This window comes from Mytilus californianus, unplaced genomic scaffold (genome assembly GCF_021869535.1).
Source record: "Mytilus californianus isolate M0D057914Y unplaced genomic scaffold, xbMytCali1.0.p SCAF_7, whole genome shotgun sequence".
NCBI lineage: Eukaryota > Metazoa > Mollusca > Bivalvia > Mytilida > Mytilidae > Mytilus > Mytilus californianus.
In genome coordinates, this window is record NW_026262723.1 from 112,705,547 (window position 1) to 112,725,050 (window position 19,504).

The 19,504-nt window shown below is 32.0% G+C and overlaps 2 protein-coding genes across 2 annotated transcripts in view; both read right to left on the bottom strand.

Moving 5' to 3' along the window:
- The window catches only part of LOC127708016 (polycystin-2-like), a 109,184-nt gene that overhangs the window by 9,739 nt on the left and 79,941 nt on the right, over positions 1-19,504 (bottom strand). The window lies entirely within an intron of this gene.
- The window catches only part of LOC127708012 (uncharacterized), a 63,862-nt gene that overhangs the window by 1,766 nt on the left and 42,592 nt on the right, over positions 1-19,504 (bottom strand). The window contains exons 12-22 of the mRNA XM_052212803.1: positions 17,944-18,081; positions 15,660-15,762; positions 14,816-15,036; positions 13,855-14,085; positions 12,914-13,370; positions 12,213-12,352; positions 10,929-11,162; positions 9,365-9,553; positions 8,009-8,169; positions 7,159-7,353; positions 315-444 (exon numbers count right to left, since the gene is read on the bottom strand). Of these exons, the coding sequence (XP_052068763.1) occupies positions 384-444; positions 7,159-7,353; positions 8,009-8,169; positions 9,365-9,553; positions 10,929-11,162; positions 12,213-12,352; positions 12,914-13,370; positions 13,855-14,085; positions 14,816-15,036; positions 15,660-15,762; positions 17,944-18,081 (2,130 nt within the window). The 3' untranslated portion in view covers positions 315-383. The remainder of the gene's footprint in view (positions 1-314; positions 445-7,158; positions 7,354-8,008; positions 8,170-9,364; positions 9,554-10,928; positions 11,163-12,212; positions 12,353-12,913; positions 13,371-13,854; positions 14,086-14,815; positions 15,037-15,659; positions 15,763-17,943; positions 18,082-19,504) is intronic.

Below are 19,504 nucleotides of genomic sequence, written 5' to 3' on the forward strand. Positions count from 1 at the left end.
TTTTGCTAATAATTTTTGCTTGATAATGTTAATTATTTTATTCTTATTCATCTATTAATTTTCTTTATTGATGACTTTAAGTATATATTTGTTTTTCCACTAGAAAATAATGAACACAATTGTTCATAAAGTCGGTATTGGAAGTGTTTTTGTGTTGTTTTTTTGTGTTTGTATGAATACATGTTACCTTAAATTGATGACATGCCCTTGCGTTTTACCTCAGTATTTTAATGAAAACTGATGAAGTGGGAAACAACAACCTTGATAAGTATATATTTCTTTAATATTTCTTGTTCAATGTGAACAAACTTTACCTAGAAGATATGACAATGGACTTGCTGCACGTCTTTTGGTCTCCAAAAGAAGTTTCACTCTGTCGTATTTCACAGTTTTCTCTTTATAACTCTTAACAATCCAAGAGAATACAAGCGACAGCAATATAATCTGAAAAAACAAAAGCGAAGTTTCAATGTGTGGGTAAATATTTCATTTGTGTTTAGGTATAGAACCCCGACCAGAAATAATTGATAAAAACGTGGTATACACTTAACTGCGGCCAAGCTTAGCGAAAGGTCGTGCAACTTAATCAGTCAAACAAACTTCATTAGATCAACTCTTTACGGAACGATTGTTTTCATTGGTCAATTCAAACATTCGACCTCACATAAACTTTCAAACTCCGCCCAAGCACAACTGCAAAAATAGAACACGCGTACTATAAACGATCAAAAGTTGAATGGACTGATCACGAACATGATTGTGTACTTGGTTATCTCATGGCAATTCTAACTTTATATACATGTGCATGTAAATTTTATTGATAATATAATTTTGTGCAACAGTTCTAATATAAAGGTCCTTTTTTTTTTAGAATTTTAAATTTAAGACTCTTATCGGCGAAATATCAAATCCAACTGTCTCCTCTCAAATAGTTCTGGAGTAACCCGTGCACCATTTCTATCTGTTAAGTTGCATAATTATGTGTTTGCAGTGGGACGAAATTAAGAAATATGAATGAAATGGCTTCGATGATGTTGGATAAAGGTAAATGAGTCCGTAATTAACTACAATAAAACCCAGTTACATACAACAGATATTGCACTATTTTACAATAAATAGGTTTGTGAAATAAACTGTTCACTATTCATATTCTTTCGCAAATATATCACAACCACTTCCTCGACCCTAAAACTAGGCTCTCTTATACGTAACTTTTTGTTTTTTTTTATAGATATGAAACTACATATAAATAGAAAAATGGAAGCCCAATGACTAGTTATGGATGCTATTTTTTGCTATTCTCAGTTGAAAAAAGAACGTAAATTATATGAATAAAAAAATATTACAAGTATAACATTTCAACCGCACTGTTTGAAAATCAGGCGACAACACAGCATTACAAAACATTTATTTTATTCTTTAACCAAGAATTTGTATACAAATCATTGTTTTTACGTCCGTAGTCACCTGTGTCAATTCACAAGCACACTACGATTGTTGTTGTATTTCAATCTTTCGGCCAATGAAATGAAACGTTACAATTTATTTGTTTGTGATACGCCAGAATGTTTTCAATAAATTATAAAACGCTAAACTTGACTGCAGTTCAGTCTAAATGTCAAATAGTTCTTACGCATAGCTGTAAATTCGTCAATGAGTAGAATCTTAGGTTAATTTTGGACAAATAAATCTTTTGGATAACTGTAGAACCCTTGTTGAAATTCTTTTTTGATAATAGAAATAATATATTAAATTTAATTAGGAGAGCATATCTCCCCTGATTTTCACTGAAGAACTTGATTTTGTACTATGAAACTTCCGGGAACCATTGCGCTATAATAAGCAATTGAAGGTATTATGATTTTCTTCAGCACAAGTCAGGATAAGGTATTGTTTTGACATTGAACTTTAGACAATATAGCTATGAATGCTTGAAGTTGCGGAATTTAACATTAGACGCAATAGGTTAATGTGATAACTGGAAGTGTAATTGCTCACACTTTTGTCCTGGATGTTCGCTACTCTGTTTCAAAATAACAAGCTTTTAAAAGACTGTTATAAATTGATAGTATATAAATACATGAACTAAAAATGCAGAAAAAATGAAGGGTCCGTGTGCTTGTTTTCGAGATATAAGCCATTGCAAATTTGGCGGGAAATAGTTCTCTCTAGACTTTCATACATTTAACATTGGCACCCTTTTTCTTTTAAAAAATATAAAAAAACAAGGATTTTATAGGATTTTCATATTTGGCTTTTTTAACTTTATGTAGTAAAATTATGAAAAGAAAAGTAGGGATTAGCGTGGATTTTTTTTAATGGCACTACATGGATAAAACCAGAGGATTCCGAGTATCTGGCAAAAATTCAAAAAACAAGAAGAGCAAACATCCTTAATATTTAAATAGTGATATGAGTCTAATACCTAATCTCCTTAGAGTATGTGTAGTATGACATCCAACACTTTGATTCCAACATTTTTGTTTGTTTAACTATTAAGAAATATTGGTTTTAACTTAAAGTCTAGAAACGTTTTAAAACGAAAGATAATGTTTAAAGGACGACGGTATTTGAGAAAAAGCTAAATAGTGGTAGCTTGTTGAAATGTGTTACTTGTTTTGACTTTATCATTTTATTGTAATTTTGCTAAAACAGTTAGAGTTTTGAACAAACAGTATGTTATACAAAATTCGGTTGCTATTAAAACAATTTATACTCTTCTTATGTTGTTATTTTCCGAAATCCTAGTTTTTGCAATTGCAGCCCAATTGATTTTCTTAAAAAAAAAAAATGCTGATCTCTAAAACAATTGTTAGATATTGAGAAGCAATTTAAATCGTTTTGATAAACCAAATTACATATTTAACCATTCTTGATATATAAAACACAACATACAAATATACAAATACTAAAATACAACGATTAACTATTAATTTCTAAATTTCTCTTACAAAAGAAAATTAATTTTTCCGACTTTGAATACGTATCACATCCTTATTATTAATATGAGACGTAACCTGTGAAAGAGAACGGAGTGTTCAACAATTTTATTTGAATACGGATTTAAAACTAGAGTAAAATGTACCAATACATTTTAAAAGAGGGACGAAAGATACCAGAGGGACAGTCAAAAATAAAAAATTATGACGTTGAACAATACAAAAATAGCAATATCATTTAAAAACAATCTTTAAGTTTTGACAATTTCTACATAATTGGTTTCATGACTGCGAGACGAAAACATTGAGCTTATTTTCCTTGTTTAACTGCCAATATTCGGCTTTGAGCGTTCCTGATGAAGGGAAATCCAGAAAAGCGCTTCGGATGCATGACATTTATAACGTGTTATTTTTATTTTTTCCTAACTCGCACACTATGCCCGTGTATGTAGTAACGTTTTAGATTTCAATGAATGCCATTGGTCTACAACTGGTATGATGTTTAACTATATATAACTGTATCTATGATAGTTTCAATTTTCTAATAGACACATTGGTTGACCGATATAATTCGTCTGTGTCTCAACTCAATAGCGATATGTTTATTGCAATCGTAAATCTGTAAATAACAGAATAGTCGTTCTTTCTGTAATTTTACAGATTGTCTTCTATTCCTGATATGTACATTTTGAGGTATTGATGATTTCATGGTGGGTGATGTATGCATAGCATTAATTTGTTCACATTTTGTCAAACCACTGCTTAAAAGAGCTTACTTAACTGTTTTTGTTTTTTCATATTGTTGAAGGCCATGCGTTGACGTATAGTTGCTTACATGACAGTCCTTTTGCATATCTGTTGAATAACTGTTATCATTGGCAATCATATCACATCTCCTTATCATTATATTAACTGTATTATACTGCCATAAAAACTAAACAATCAACAGATTTGTGATAAAGATATGAGTAAATGCGTCACTGTTAAGGTGGTAAACATCAAAATTAAGAAATGCATTTAGGAACGACCAGTATTTTATACACAAAAAGTACGACTCATTCAGAAAATTGAAATCCTCTGAAATAAATGTCATTAATAAAAAATCAAAATAATACTTTATATTTCCATGCGACTGAAGCGCTGATCTGTATTTATCTTCATCAGGAACTATCTGCCTGTTCATAATATGAAGAATTTCTTTGAACAATGTTACTGTGCAATATGTACAGTATGAAATATCTAAAAGTTCAAAAGAACAGATTTTTTTTAAAATTAATTCACTTTATGTTTTACCTCATCGATTTGCAAAAATTTACAATTAATCATACAGGTTATTGAGAATTTTTAACTTACAATAATATGTTTTGGTTGACATTTTATTTTTGAAAGGTATATGTCATGCAAAATATATATTGATTATTGCATTCGTTACCTATTTGTTTAAACTTACTTGAAGTGTTACTTGCGACGTGTATTTCAATTTATACCTTAGGATAGTGTTTTCATAACGCCCTAAGAGGTCATCCATAATTGTCAACCATTTTCCAAAGTGTACAAAACATACACTTTTGCAGACCTCCACCCTCCCTCAAAAAGTGTACATCAACCATTTTCAGATTCTAAGACAAGAATCAATCATTCTTAATAAAAAAGAAGATCCAGTCTATTATAGTTTAGTTTAATATTGAAATTTACACTGACTGTTTTATTTGATGACATCTATCTGTGATGCTTGTGTTTTTTTTTTTTCAGAATAAAGAGTATAGGGAAAACGGTACTATTACATTTTCCCAGCATTAGGTTGGCCTTTTGTGTACCCAAGGCAAGTGGACGAAGTCAACTTCGGAGCGCTGTGATTGGATGTAAGGGTACAATATATTTTTTTATTTATCTATGAATAACTGCAGTGTGTATACTTACAATATAAATTGTGAAACCTATTCAAATATTATCTAGAGAATTATTCGAAAAGACTTCCAAAATTTCATAAATTTGGTGTAAAAGGACGGTGGGCATGGATAACATAAACAAGCTCCGTTGGAAGTTGGTCATGGTACTATTTGGCTTCAATTTTTAAAACAGAATAAAAAAGTACTAACACCACATATAACTGTTTTATCCAGGTTTTTATTATAAACAGTGGTAAATTTAGAAAATGTTAGTATTGTCGCCTATGGCAGAATAAATAGTACCGTTTTCCCTATACTGAAGATAGCAAGGGAAATCAAAATCAATCAGACTTCAGTTATATTATACTATTTTGAAGCTTTTGATTAGAACATTTGATTTTTATCACAAAGAATAGAAATTTTTCACTGAGAACAATACTGTGTTGAGAAAAGTGCTGAGTCATCATAATATGTCAAATTGATGGATACTGACATAAAACTTTATTCTAGGATTTCAATATCAACTATATTGTATAAAATGCACCAAACTAAAGTTTTGTTTGTATTTGTTTTCACCTTTCGCAATGATTAATTTAATTGGAAACACCAGAATTCAAGTCGCGACAAATATTTTTAACTGAAATATTTGCCTTTTTTGCTGTGTAATTCCCTAAATGTATCACTTGGGTATTTTTCTAGACATAATCTATTAAAATGGGAAATTGTCTGGTTAAGTTTGTTCTGTTTATGGAGTAAGACAATATTTGGTCATACTAGAAGCATTTTCAGTGTTATAATTGTCCATCTAAGAAAAAAAGAGGCCCACTTGAGGATAAATTTAGATAGAATTTATACTCTTTTGTGTAAAGAATTGTTCACATTCTTGGCAATTCATGCAGCAAATATTTCAATAGTGCTACATTTTGTAGTTTCTATCTTTTATTATATCAGGTATATATAATTTTTCATTTTCTACTGTTTTAAAGGACTTTTGTTGGAAATTAATACTCCCAAGAGACATAATTCAGCTTTTTCAAAGATTATTACAGGCAACAAAGGCAACTTTACAGCTGAGTATTTTGCATATTTAATGTTTAAAGTGTTTAATATCTTTGTTATATCATTTCAAGACAGCATAATGGATTTTATAACAAGCTCTGAAATTTTGAACCACCATATGGTATATACTAAAGCATTGAATGGAGATTAGTATTAAAAATCTTGAATTTGTGCTTATGTTGTAAATTTTTTATAAAATGAATACAAATTAAATGGAACTGTTTAAATGGAACTGTTTATTATTCTTTTTAAATAAGATGAGATATGATTGGATACAGGTTGTTTATTAAGCCTTATCTGAAAGAAGCAGAGAAAGAGGTAAACCAGCATGTAGGGGTGGGGACATAAAATGATCCATATTTCTTTAAGTAATGGGGACATACAAGTATTTATTATAGCCAAGGTTTTCACAATAACCCAGTATTGCATTAATGGTGTCATAAGAATTCTTTATATCTTTATGTCACAGTATAGGGAAAACGGTACTATTACATTTTCCCAGCATTAGGTTGGCCTTTTGTGTACCCAAGGCAGGTGAAGGAAGTCAACTTAGGAGCGCTGTGATTGGATGTAAGGGAACAATATATTTTTTTATATATCTATGAATAACTGCAGTGTGTATATTTACAAAATAAATTGTGAAATCTATTGAAATATTTTCAAGAGAATTATTCGAAAGAACTTCCAAAATTTCATAAATTTGGTGTCAAAGGACCGCGGGCATGAATAACATAAAAAAGCTCCGTTGGAAGTAAAACATAGATTTTCTCACCTTGAGTGGATCAACTAAGAGCATTGATTCGATGAATGACATGAAGAAACATAGAAGCCATTCCTCTGACTTCGTCTTTCCCCATTCCATGCTATAGAGAATTAGGAAAAATCCAGATACAAAGACGGCTAATGTGACAATTCCCCATGCAGCATATCTGCACCAAAACGGAAGTGAAAATTCAGAATCGTCTGTAACATCTACATTGGGATTGACTTTCTCATCGGGTGTCAATTGTGTCAATTTAGGATTTTCTTTAACATTTGTTAAATATTTCTTCTCATTTGTTGAACGCGGTCTCGAACTTCTGAACATATAAGATACTAAGAATATTGGAGGTGCGGCAATTAGTGCACTGATAAGTGAAATATATATCCCAGAAAGTGATAATGTGATAGGTCCAATTGAAAAGCGACTTCCAATATTTTGTCCATAAAACATTGCGCTTGAGATCATAGTAAGAAACAGCAGTGTCAAACAACAAGCCAATCTTTCTAACCTTGTGAAGTTACTGTCTTCAGGTCGGATAGCAACAGATAACCATAAGTGATTGTCTGTTGTGTTTTGTCTAGTTTTTTCGTTAAATAAAAATGAAAATTTGTGTTTATCCAATTCATCTGAAACAGGAATGGCACAATCAATGCAGCCATCATCATGGTCCAAAGACATCCATTGATCACATATAAACATATACCTGTCAATAAAAAAGAAGCAGGATAAGGCTATTTTTAGCATCTTTAATTTGAAATTATAACAAGCATTAACAATCTACCAAATAACAACATTCAGATATTAACAAGACATTAACATGTACAATATGAGTATTTATCTATTAAAATATGGTCTGAAATATTTGTATTTCAGCTTTAAACCAAGCATTTCTTGCAAAACTTTCATCTCATTTTTTGAATTTTGTCATTGATATTTACTTATTATCCAAGAACTTATTGCAAAAAGTTAGCTACATAATGTATTTTACAAATATTTTAATTTGTTTAAAATATCTTTTTGAGTGATACCTTAGCTTATATTCACTTTGTCGATAGGCTATATATGTGTCAAATGACTATTTCGGTCAATATATGTCAATTTTCACATGGTTATGACATCATTGTGGTATCCCAGACAAACTTTATGCGCTTAAGTTATCATCTAATTGCAACCATGATCATTCAATAAAATGAGCAAATAAAATCTGATAGGTGTGAATAATTTTACTATTTTACAACTTTCATGGGCCACAAATTGTCTCTTTCATTCCTTCTTCACCATATCACAACAAAAGAGAACAAAAACAGAACATGTTTCTATGTAGCTTAAGGAGACAACATAAAGTTTGTAAGCTTTACCTCCCACCAGTTTGTACATCCTCCAGTATGATTTTATTAAGATACCATGATGCCGAATTTCCTTGTCCACTATTATCATGCCAAATTTTTAATACTGTTGGGTCATTTATTGGTTTAGGAACGCTCATGACAAATTTCCGGATGCTACCAACATCAAAACCCTATAATATAAACAAAATCACTTGGTTAACCCCGTCAAATAATAATTTGTCTGTCCGTAGCCTCGTCAATCGTCATTTTGTGTCACATCTAATTTTTGTCTATTGTTTGAAAAATTTGCAGTGTTCATGGCAGACCTTTGCATTGCTTCCATTAAGGTGTGTAAAAATTCTTAATAGACTAATAGACGGCTAATATCTAGCAACATATAGATATATATGTCCATTGTTGATGACTGAATGCTGCCCTCTAGATATTTTATCTTATAGTTTTTCGGTTGTTATTTCATTAACATATACTAATAACTAAATTTTAGTCATAGCAAACATAGTGATCTCATGTGCATCGGAATGGTAAGCACAGGTTGCACCCATTTTGTTGATCAATGTACGTACACATTCGGAGAAACATTTCACTAGATGATGTCATTATTGAAGAAAAGAAGACGGAAATTTGATCATGATTATTAAACCACGATAAGTTATCATTTACTTTTACTACGGGTTAAATGCTAGAACATTAAAGGATTAATAATTGAAAAACACTTCAATATCTAAGACTTGGTATGCGTATTTGGTAACAGTCGTTTATCTCTCTGGCAAATGTCATTGTATAATGAATGTCATTTAACGATGCGTTGTAACTAAAGATATCTTTGTAGGTCAGTTACTATGCTATCTGCTTGTACCGTTGTGAGGATCTGTAATGAAACCGTATAACAAAACCACGTTGACTTATTCCTGTTTGCAACATCAGGATGGCATATAATTAAGATTTGCATTGTTAAGTCTAGGAAATATTGAATCGCAACAATTTTCACATATTTAAGATATATACCGTTTATGATGCACTTTTTTATCATAATTTTAATGACTAGCGTTAACTGTGAATCCGTGCTGTCAACTTCAAATCAAAAGATCAGGAAATATACATGCTCCCCCCTTTTTGACATCTGTAGCGTAATGTATCGTATCAATTTTTTCAGATCGTGAATGAACTGTAATTGTTAACATTGTTGTCCTCTGTTTGTTTTTTGTGGTTACATAGGCAATCATACCACATTATGTTTTTATAACAACTGTATTTCAAAAAGAGAAGTAAGAGGTTTCTTTTAAAAGGTTCCATTTTATTCCTAAATATAAATCATAAGAACGGGTTTTTTAAGCGAAATAAACAATAAGCGAATAAAATACTCACTCGATGTGTTTCGTCATCTAATATTCTTACATCTGGTTCATAAAAATGGCTATTCTTTGGTTTGCCATTAATTATCATGAAACCTATTCTGGATTTTGTTCCAGCATTTCTGTGTAGTCCTGTGAACACCGTCAGAATGTACAAGTAATCGTCGTAAGGACCGTTGTCACTCAGGTATGATAGAGCCCACTGAAAGATTTACATTAACACTTATAATTAGGGTTCGTTGATTTTTTCTTCATTTTAATAAAGAAGCTACCCGTTTATTTCTTTATAATAGATAATAAGATGGACCTTTGCGGGTTTTAAATTTCATACAATGATTACAATAATTTTTGTTATGACAATGAAATAGTTATAAAATAAAATACAACACTATAGAACACTGCATAGCTATTGCATGCACATGGAAGAGAAAGTTAATATGGGAGACAATCAATAAATATGTAAGGATTATTTCCCTTTGAACAGTATCTAATAATCTTTGAAGACATGGTTTTCAGAGTTGCATAAAAAAGAAGCTCCAACTGATTACATATAAGGGTAGTTTTCTCCCATGTACACACAGTAAACAATAAGTAAATATTTATGTAGATGATGTTGCAATAACTTGATAAGCACCTTTACAAATTTGACTGTAGTTCATACATGTTGATTAATTGATCGATGATTGCTATTTCAAGTGGTAAATGTTTCATGCATGTTCAAGAAAAGAACAAACTAACAAACAGATGCAATAAATAGGTCCGATAATTGAGGTCGTCTGGATGAAGGTTAAAATGAATTTGGACTGCCAATGGAAAATGAGGGTATATCGGATAGGGACAGAAATTTGGCTTGCAACTAATGAAATGTATATCTTTAGAATGCATTCTATCATCATCGAATGGGCTACCATATCTACTATGTATAGAATGCATGCTATTATCATCGAATGGGTTACCATAGCTACTATGTATAGAATGCATGCTATCATCATCGAAAGGGCTACCAAAGCTACTATGTATAGAATGCATGCTATCATCATCGAATGGGCTACCATAGCTACTATGTATAGAATGCATGCTATCATCATCGAATGGGCTACCATAGCTACTATGTATAGAATGCATGCTATTATCATCGAATGGGTTACCATAGCTACTATGTATAGAATGCATGCTATCATCATCGAAAGGGCTACTATAGCTACTATGTATATGATGTTTATATGTTGTATGCGTCTGATCGATGCTATAGCTTGTATTTAATACGGTTATATGCTCATAGGAATTTCCAAAAAGGAGGAAACAGGCGTTACGTATACGTTGTTACTTTAATTGTTGTAGAGTTGTAATTGACAAAAAGCAATGTGGATAAAGATAAGGTATAATTATTTCAAGTGATGAAAATTAAGCTTTGTTTCTCCTCTGTTTGCATGTTGTGCTATTCTCTTTATTTGACTTTCTCTGAATCAATTCTATCATTTACTTTGAATATTGTGAATTTTGCCGATTACATATAATCTTTTTTTTTAAGTATATATACTTTGTCAAATGTTTTATAAATAGGCCAATTACATTACCCTTGTGTGATCCTTTCTGTCCTGTCTGAATGCCCATACACATAACAAACTATATAACAGTACTAGTGATAAAACAGTTGCAAACACCGCTGCATTGTTTTTCAAATCAAACTTTTCAAAAACACTTCCAAAATCGATTGTGTTTGGAGGCACGTAGAAAGTTGTGGCAAAACTATTTCCTGGTGGATTGGAACACTCACAAACAGTCTCATTGATAGTTGATGCAGCAGAAAGCTAAATAAAAGAAAAAATGGGCGTATGAAGTATCATTAATTAAAGCTATAAGTATAACCTCGACCGGAGTCGCTGACATCATACTCATTTTTATAAGGTTTGTATTACTCAGTCTTTAGTTTTCTGTGTAGTGTGTTTTAGACTGTTGTTTGTCTTTCCATCGTTTAAGTTTTTTACCATTTCCATTGCTGTATCCTCGAATTTTGAATTTTGTCAATCCGTTTTGTTATTTATTTCTTCTTTTTAACATGACATTAAAAAAACATAAAGTATTGTAAAAAAACACTTTATGAATTCAGGGCTTGCGAAGCGCGTTTTTTGGGTTTACTTTCATCTGGAACGCAGAAACCCATTCATTTAAAAATCAGTGAATGTAACAATACACGAGGAGTTACAAACGAAAAAGCGGAACTTAACAGGGTTGCATAAACCAACACGAGGTCAACTTTGTCTTTGGAAGGTCAAACTTTATATTCATAATTCCTTAAGTGATCAACAGTAAATCCAATCAATGTATATAATTATTCTAGTCAGTCCCAAAGATATGACTACCTGGCTGCATGTTATACCTTTGGGACAGATAAAATGTTCAACATCGATAGTTTCCAGTGCTAGAAAATGATTATTACGTATAAATCTGCTTCGTTCGGGTGTTGGAATGGTTATTATCAAGCTTAAGACAATAATTGCGATTTTTAAAAATAAGGTAAAACAAATAACATGCCATGATGTCTGCGACAAAAAAATAATCATTGTGGCTTCTTATATATATTTGAAAGCGATATAATCATAACATACGTCCACGTCAACCTTAATGATAAACAACAAATCGCGCGCTGAAGGAAGAGTAACTTCTTTGTCTATAAAATCTATTTTTCTAAATGAAAATGCATGTCGTTTCGATACGCATTTTCAAATAGACCCTATCAGGAGCAAACAGGGCATAGAGCTAGAGTGCAAAAATATGGAACAACTATGTAATGGACTGAATACCCAATTGAAATAGGACTACATCAATCATTACAGAAAAAGGGTTCACCATAATCTTACTTGACACGACATTTTGTCCCATTTCTGCTTTACAGTATCCCATACTCTACAACCAACAGTAGCACTAATAATTTCATAAGCAACAATAGTAGTACTATATGATCGTCTTTGCCTGGTTAATGTAGGGGCGGAATATGTTTCTGTCAATAAAAGCTCTAGAATTATTATGTTATAATGAATAAAATTATAAAAAACTATCTATTTGTATCAAAGTGTGTGTTTTATTGTACTCATGTTGATATGTTCGGTCTTGCACACGTTTTGTTATTTTGAATTTTTCAATATAGTATTATAAATTAATCTTTACAAGAAAAAATGTATGATTGCAAATGAGACAACTATCCACTGGAGACAAATGTTGGAGAAGTATATGACCACCGTAGGATCCAAGACAATATAAGCAGAACCTATAACATATGGTAAGTTACAAAATTATTACGTAATGTTTTATATTTGACTTATAAGGTTAATTTGCATATTGCAATACGTCGTCAGTACTTGTCATTTCAAATGTTTCATTTATTGATTTGTAAGCGTTTGCTTTCTTTTATATTCTCGTTAGTTGTCATTGCGATTAAATGAAGTATCAACATTCATGAAAACAAAAAATGACTTAAATAACCTCGGTGATTACCAATAAATGCAAACTCTTACACGTGTGTTTGAGTTTTTCTCTATTCTAAAAAGTTTAATAGATATACCTTTTCGAAGAAGGACTCCAATATACACATTTGTTGGGGCTGTGTATAGTCCGCCGTCGAGTATTACTTTTATTTCGTTGGAGCTTAACCAGTCGCTGTATTCTGTAACTTTCTTCCAGTCATATTCGTCTTCCGTTGGAGCTTCTGTCATCCGAATGTAAATCGTGTGATTAAGGTGGTTCATTGCGTTATTTATACTGATTATCAAACTGTCTGCAGGTGTCTTCCAGTACATTTTGTACACTAGCATCTGTGAAGTGGTCTCATTTTTATCAACTGGAATGGCTACTTTGATAGTTTTTCTTGTTGGTACTAAACCAGTATTCTGAAGTTTGATTTTCGATGGTATTGCTGAGTTTGTTGTATTGCCTTCTCCCACTGACACAGTGACGGTCTTAGATGATATGAACTTAGACTCCTCATCCCACGAAAATGGTGTGTGGTCATATAATGTTACCTTTTAAGAACAAATACTATCCTTAGTTATATAGAAAAGTAGGTTAGACACTTATGTGATTCATATTAACTCGTGGACATAAAAAAAAGATGTAGTATAATCCCCAATGAGACAACTGTCCACAAGAGAACAAATGACACAGAAATTAACAACTTTACGTACGACTCCACTGCAACTATTTCCTTTTTTGTGTTATCATTTATTGGTTTTGTTAATATTACTACACTTATATCAACGAATAACAGTAAATGATCTCTATACAATATGTCATATAGTAGACATATGTCGATACTTTGCATCAAGATGTAAACCTACTTGAACTCACACTGGTTGTTAACATCATTAACAGACATGACAGAATCGAAAAATATCTACAACACAATTAGGATGAATATTTTTTCACGTTTCCCTTTCTTTTGTTTCGATATATAGTATTGACCAATCATAACAATTACTGTTTAAAATCTCTTATTAATGTGTTTACCTGTATGTCTTGCTCTTTTGTTGACTGTGAAATTGATTCTACAAAACTTAAATCTACTTCATTGATTTGAAACCCTTTCTGAATCAACTCTCCAATCAGTTTCTTGTCTTCAGTGGAATTGATGTGTCCATTTTGAACGTAAACAGGCATCTGTTTACGAAAGTTCAACATCTGAAGCACCTGACCTAAGTAGGAAATACTGTCCAATAGTACTTGAACCTCGTTTTTTACCTACATATAGAATTTGTCCAGCATAGATTGACAAAATAAAATACATTTAAGCTCAAACGTTCATTTGTAAAAGATCACGAAAATAAAGTTAACATTCAAGACCATAGCAATTTTCCTTTAATCGTATTTAGAAGGTAAGGAGTATTGGTCTGCCTTATATGATGTCAGAAACATGTCGACAAGAAAAAGAGAACAATTGGTTCAAACAAGAATGTCAATTGTTTGTTGATAAATACACATCCAAAACGTAACGAATATGTATATATGAACGTCACTAAAATACGTCACTTTTTTGTGGCGTTGATCTATTCATGTGATGCGCAGTTATTAAGTATTCCGTTTCTATGTATTTTGACGTTGTTTTTTTTTTTTTGCAGTTCAGTGTTTCTGTTGTTTCGTTGTTTTACTCATACAGTTGATGTGTTTCGCTCTGTTTTAGTTTGTAACCCGGATTTGTTTTCGCTTTATCGATTTTTGAACAGCGATATACTACTGTGGTCTTTGATTATCTTTTTTTTTCTCGAAATTTCGATTTTTTTTTTTAAATATGTCTAACAATGGTAAATAGCCGAAGTCAAGTATTTTCTAAATAAACTTAAATTGCAATAATGATTTTTAAACAAACCAAAGTACCTTTACTATATGCTATTTTGTGATGGTGGTGAAATTCTTGTATAGCAAATTAATCTATATTTTAACTGTGTAAAATAAATCAGCTTTAATTGCTTACATCGTCATTTTTTATATCCGCATCCAGTTCATTCTTCATAGCAATCTGTGAAGCAATAAATGCTCTTTCTGCAGGAGTAAGATCAGCGTTGTTTGGTTCAGATAACTCCTGTCTGCTAGAGATATCCGACATTATGGTATATATATCTAATGTTGTTGGTGTATCCACTGATGTCTTGGGTAATATGGCTTCCAAAGCATTGTTCAGGACCCTTAGCATACCTGAAATGATAGTATTTGTCACCAAAGTTTTTTTTTTTTTAATTGAGAGATGTGGTTAGAGTGAGACAGTTTTACATCTGGACATTTAGAAAATAACAAAGCATGTTCGATATTTGTAACTTGAGGGTGTATATGATTTGTTTTAGAACTGGTAACTTACTATATAAATAGGTTTAGGGATATGGGATATTTTAGATAAATATTAAGAAATATAATGAAGCTCTTGTTTTTTTATCTTTCCTTCCAATATTTCGAAAAAAAACTAACAAATATTTAGATCAACTGCATTCTGTCTAAATTTTTTCACTTACGATTTGCCAAATTTGTTTGTGTAAGCTGGTCATACAAATGAGAGGATAAGCTAGCATTAAAACCAGGTTTATATATTTTCTACACAAGAAAATGCCTGTAACAATGGCATATGTTTTACATTCGTTGGTGTGTAAGAGCTTTAGATTTTTCCATTTTACAATACAAAGGTCTTTCCGTTTAAGATTTTTTATTGGAGTTCATTATTGCATACATCATATATAGATATAAGAAGATGTGGTATGAGTGCCAATGACACAACTCTCCATCCAAGTTTCAATTTATAAAAATCATGTTTAGTTTTAAGATATTACCTTGGCACGTAGAAATATAATCTTCATACTTTGGATATGTCTCATTACTGGACAACTTTACAAGTTTTTCCAATAGACCTTTATTTCCGTCAAATGCCTGGGACTACAAAATGTACAAATATAAACAAACTATTATTATAATAAAGATTTACCATGTTTTTCAGAAAAATTATTTAAAAAACCATAGATTATTGAAATTTAAATATATATATGTAAGTAGCATTTAAAGTCTAAAAGTAAAACTCAAATATTAAGACTGAAATTAAGTACTGAGATGGAGGCAGTACAATGAGATGTGAAACAATTGTACCCAATGCAGCTACAGTTTACCGCTGTTCAAAAGTCATCAATCGATTGAGTGAAAAAAAATCCTGGTTACAAACTAAAACCGAGGGAAACACATCAGAACAACAGAAACACTATATGCAATAAAAGAAAAATTTGAAATAAAAATGACCAGTGAAAACTAATGTTTATACACAAGAAAATGCCTGTACCAAGTCAGGAATATGACAGTTGTTTGCCATTTGTTTGATGTGTTTGAGCTTTTGATTTTTTCAATTTGATTACGAACTTTCCGTTTTGAATTTTCTTCGGTGTTCGGTATTTGTGTTATTTTACTTTTTATATCTTGATTAGTGAGTTTTATTCACTAAATAGTGAGCAGTTAAGAGTTCTTAAAATCATTAAAAAAAGAATGTCCTACTTAAAATTGTTCGGTAGAATGTGGTACAACTTCCTACAAAACTTACATACAATAAGATTGAGAATGGATATGGGGAATGTGTCAAAGAGACAACAACCCGACCATAGAGCAAACAACAGCTGAAAGCCACCAATGGGTCCTCAATGCAGCGAGAAACTCCCGCACCGGAGGCGTCCTTCAGCTGGCCCCTAAATGCATACTTTAATATTTTCTTGACGCTTGACACAACAATGGATATTAGCCCAAGGTGGAGGTCTTCTCCTCGGCAAACCCGATACCCCATGGTATGTAAAACAACAAACAAACAGTAACACCACATTGTCTATAATGTAATGTATTTTTTAACACATTTTGTCTCGAACTGTCTGAAAAAAAAATACAGTTCGTATGTTTGATCAACTCACCCAAATAAGTAATTAACTAAATCCTGTACTTTATTTTTTATTCTGTGTTTAGTCACCACTTCGGTGTTGACATGAACATCAATTATATAGTCATTTTTAAAAAGTTACTGTTTGCAAAAGTACGAATTATTCTAAATACTAAGGATTTTCTTATCCCAAGCATAGATAACCTCAGCCGTATTTGGCACAACTTTTTGGAATTTTGGGTTATCAGTGCTCTTCAACTTTGTAATTGTTTGGCTTTCTTTACTATTTGAATCTGAGCGTCACTGGTGAGTCTTATGTAGACGAAACGCACGTATGGTGTATTAAATTATAAGCCTGGTACCTTTGATAACTATTAGCATGTCGAAATGTCCTATTGTAATCTTTATTTGTGTATTTCTCTGTCCGTAATGTTCTTGCATTTATTTGTACTGTAGTCCTGTCATGTAGTGTTATCATTTTAGTGTTATATTTCACATTGCCATAAAAGCGCGAGGTTTGGCTAGCCGCAAAACCAGGTTCAACCCACCAAAAAATGTCCTGTACCAAGTTAGGAAAATGGCAGTTGCTATCTTATAGTTTGCTTTTTGTGTGTGTTGCATTGTCGTTTTGGTTTTTTGTTGCACTTCAGTGTTTCTGTTGTTTCGTTGTTTTCCTCTTATAGTTGATGTGTTTACCTCAGTTTAAGTTTGTAAGTTTGTAAGCCGGATTTGTTTTCTCTAAATCGATTCATGACTTTTGAACAGCGGTATACTACTGTTGCCTTTATTAATCCGTTTGATAAGTTTAAGCTTTTGGTTTTGCCATTTCATAAGAGACTTTCCGTTCAAACTTTTCCTCTGCGTTCGGTATTGATGTGATTTTACTTTTTTTCATACGTGACAGTATTTGATACTAAAGCAAATTTCGGTTAACATTCGACTTACTACCCAAATCCTGATATCTTGTGATAGTATTGCTAGAACATCTCCAGATGCCAGAAAATTGAAGGAATTACCGAAGCTGTCTTAATCCTGATTTGTACATACTGTCTAAGTTGGAGTTAACATAACGGGTAATGCATGCATATAAAAACATCCTTGCCCTGGTAATGCACCAGCCGTTCGCGTTCTTTTTTGGAGTCATTGGGATTCCTTTAGTTTGTTTTTAGCGTCATTTTTATCTAGAAAGAATAATAAATAAAACTTACAGCTGAGGAATTTGCGGTGAATAGCTTGTTTCCAATGATTGTACCAATACTGTTAGCAACCTGGTCTAAATTCACAGTGGATGTTCCATCACTTGCATTAGATGTTTCAGCCAGTATCGTGGAAAAAGTTGTCAATTGCTAAAATAAATTGGAGCATCTATAAGCTATAGTGAAACTATTTATACGCGAGTTTAGGGTTAAAACATTGCATATCTTAGGTGTATATATTCAAATAATTTTAAAATAATGATATCAAAATATGTTATTTGATGCAATATTCACAATATTGAATTATATAACCGCTTTTTATTTCATTTTATGTCGATTAATAAAGTTAATTCCTGTTGTTTTTATCAGTATCCCCCACACCTAAAACAAAATCTCTATTTGAAAAATTGCGGATTGTTTCTGCAAAAGAAGCACATGAAAAGGAAAGTAACCATGTAAGGTATAAATAAAAAAAACGATCAGTTGAAATACTGCTTGAAGAAAAAGTTCATGCACACATAATTAAAATTTTATGCTCGGTATATGCAAAACTAACACATGAATATCCGAAAATAGCAAACCTACCTGTCAAATAAAAGAAAAAAAAATTGACTCATTGGCATGTAACATATACCACCTATATCTCTTTAAAAAGGAAAGAGTAATTGGCCAATTTTTAGAGTAGTCTGAAATGATATCAAAATAAAAAGCGTACCTGGATGTAAAGAAGGCAAATCGACAAAAACGGAGTCTCACATAATCTAATAAAATTGAGAATGGAAATGGGGAATGTGTCAAAGAGACAACAACCCGATTATAGAGCACTCAACAGCCGAAGGCCACCAATGGGTCTTCAATGCAGCGAGAAACTCCCGCACCCGGAGGCGTCCTTCAGCTGGCCCCTAAATAAATATGTATACTAGTTCAGTGATAATGGACGTCATATTAAACTCCAAATTATAAACAGGAAACTAAAATTAAAAATGATACAAGACTGACAAAGGCCAGAGGCTCCTGACTTGGGACAGGCGCAAAAATGCGGCGGGGTTAAACATGTTTTTTGAGATCTCAACCCTCCCCCTATACCTCTAGCCAATGTAGAAAAAACAAACGCACAAAAGTACGCACAGTAAAACTCAGTATAAGAGAAGTCCGAGTCCGATGTCAGAATAGGAAACAACAGAAAATAAACAGAATGACAATAATACATAAATAACAACAAACTACTAGCAGTTACTGACATGCCAGCTCTAGACCTCAATTAAACTGATTGAAAGATTATGTCTTCATCATATGAATATCAGGCACAATCCCTCCTGTTAGGGGTTTAGTATTATACCGTCTTAAAATATATGAGAAGAACATAACCCGTGTCATGCCAACAACTGGATTCAGAATAAATGTGTTTAATTCCGATGCAAAGACCCTATAAGTGTATCAATATTAAAGCCAAAATATGCAATCTTTAATGACATGACAACAGTATCGTAACTATAAGTCTGTTTAAAGGTTTTGTTAGCTTTTGAGGTGAATACTGACATTTTTGTGCTTTGTAAAGTATAATACCATAAAA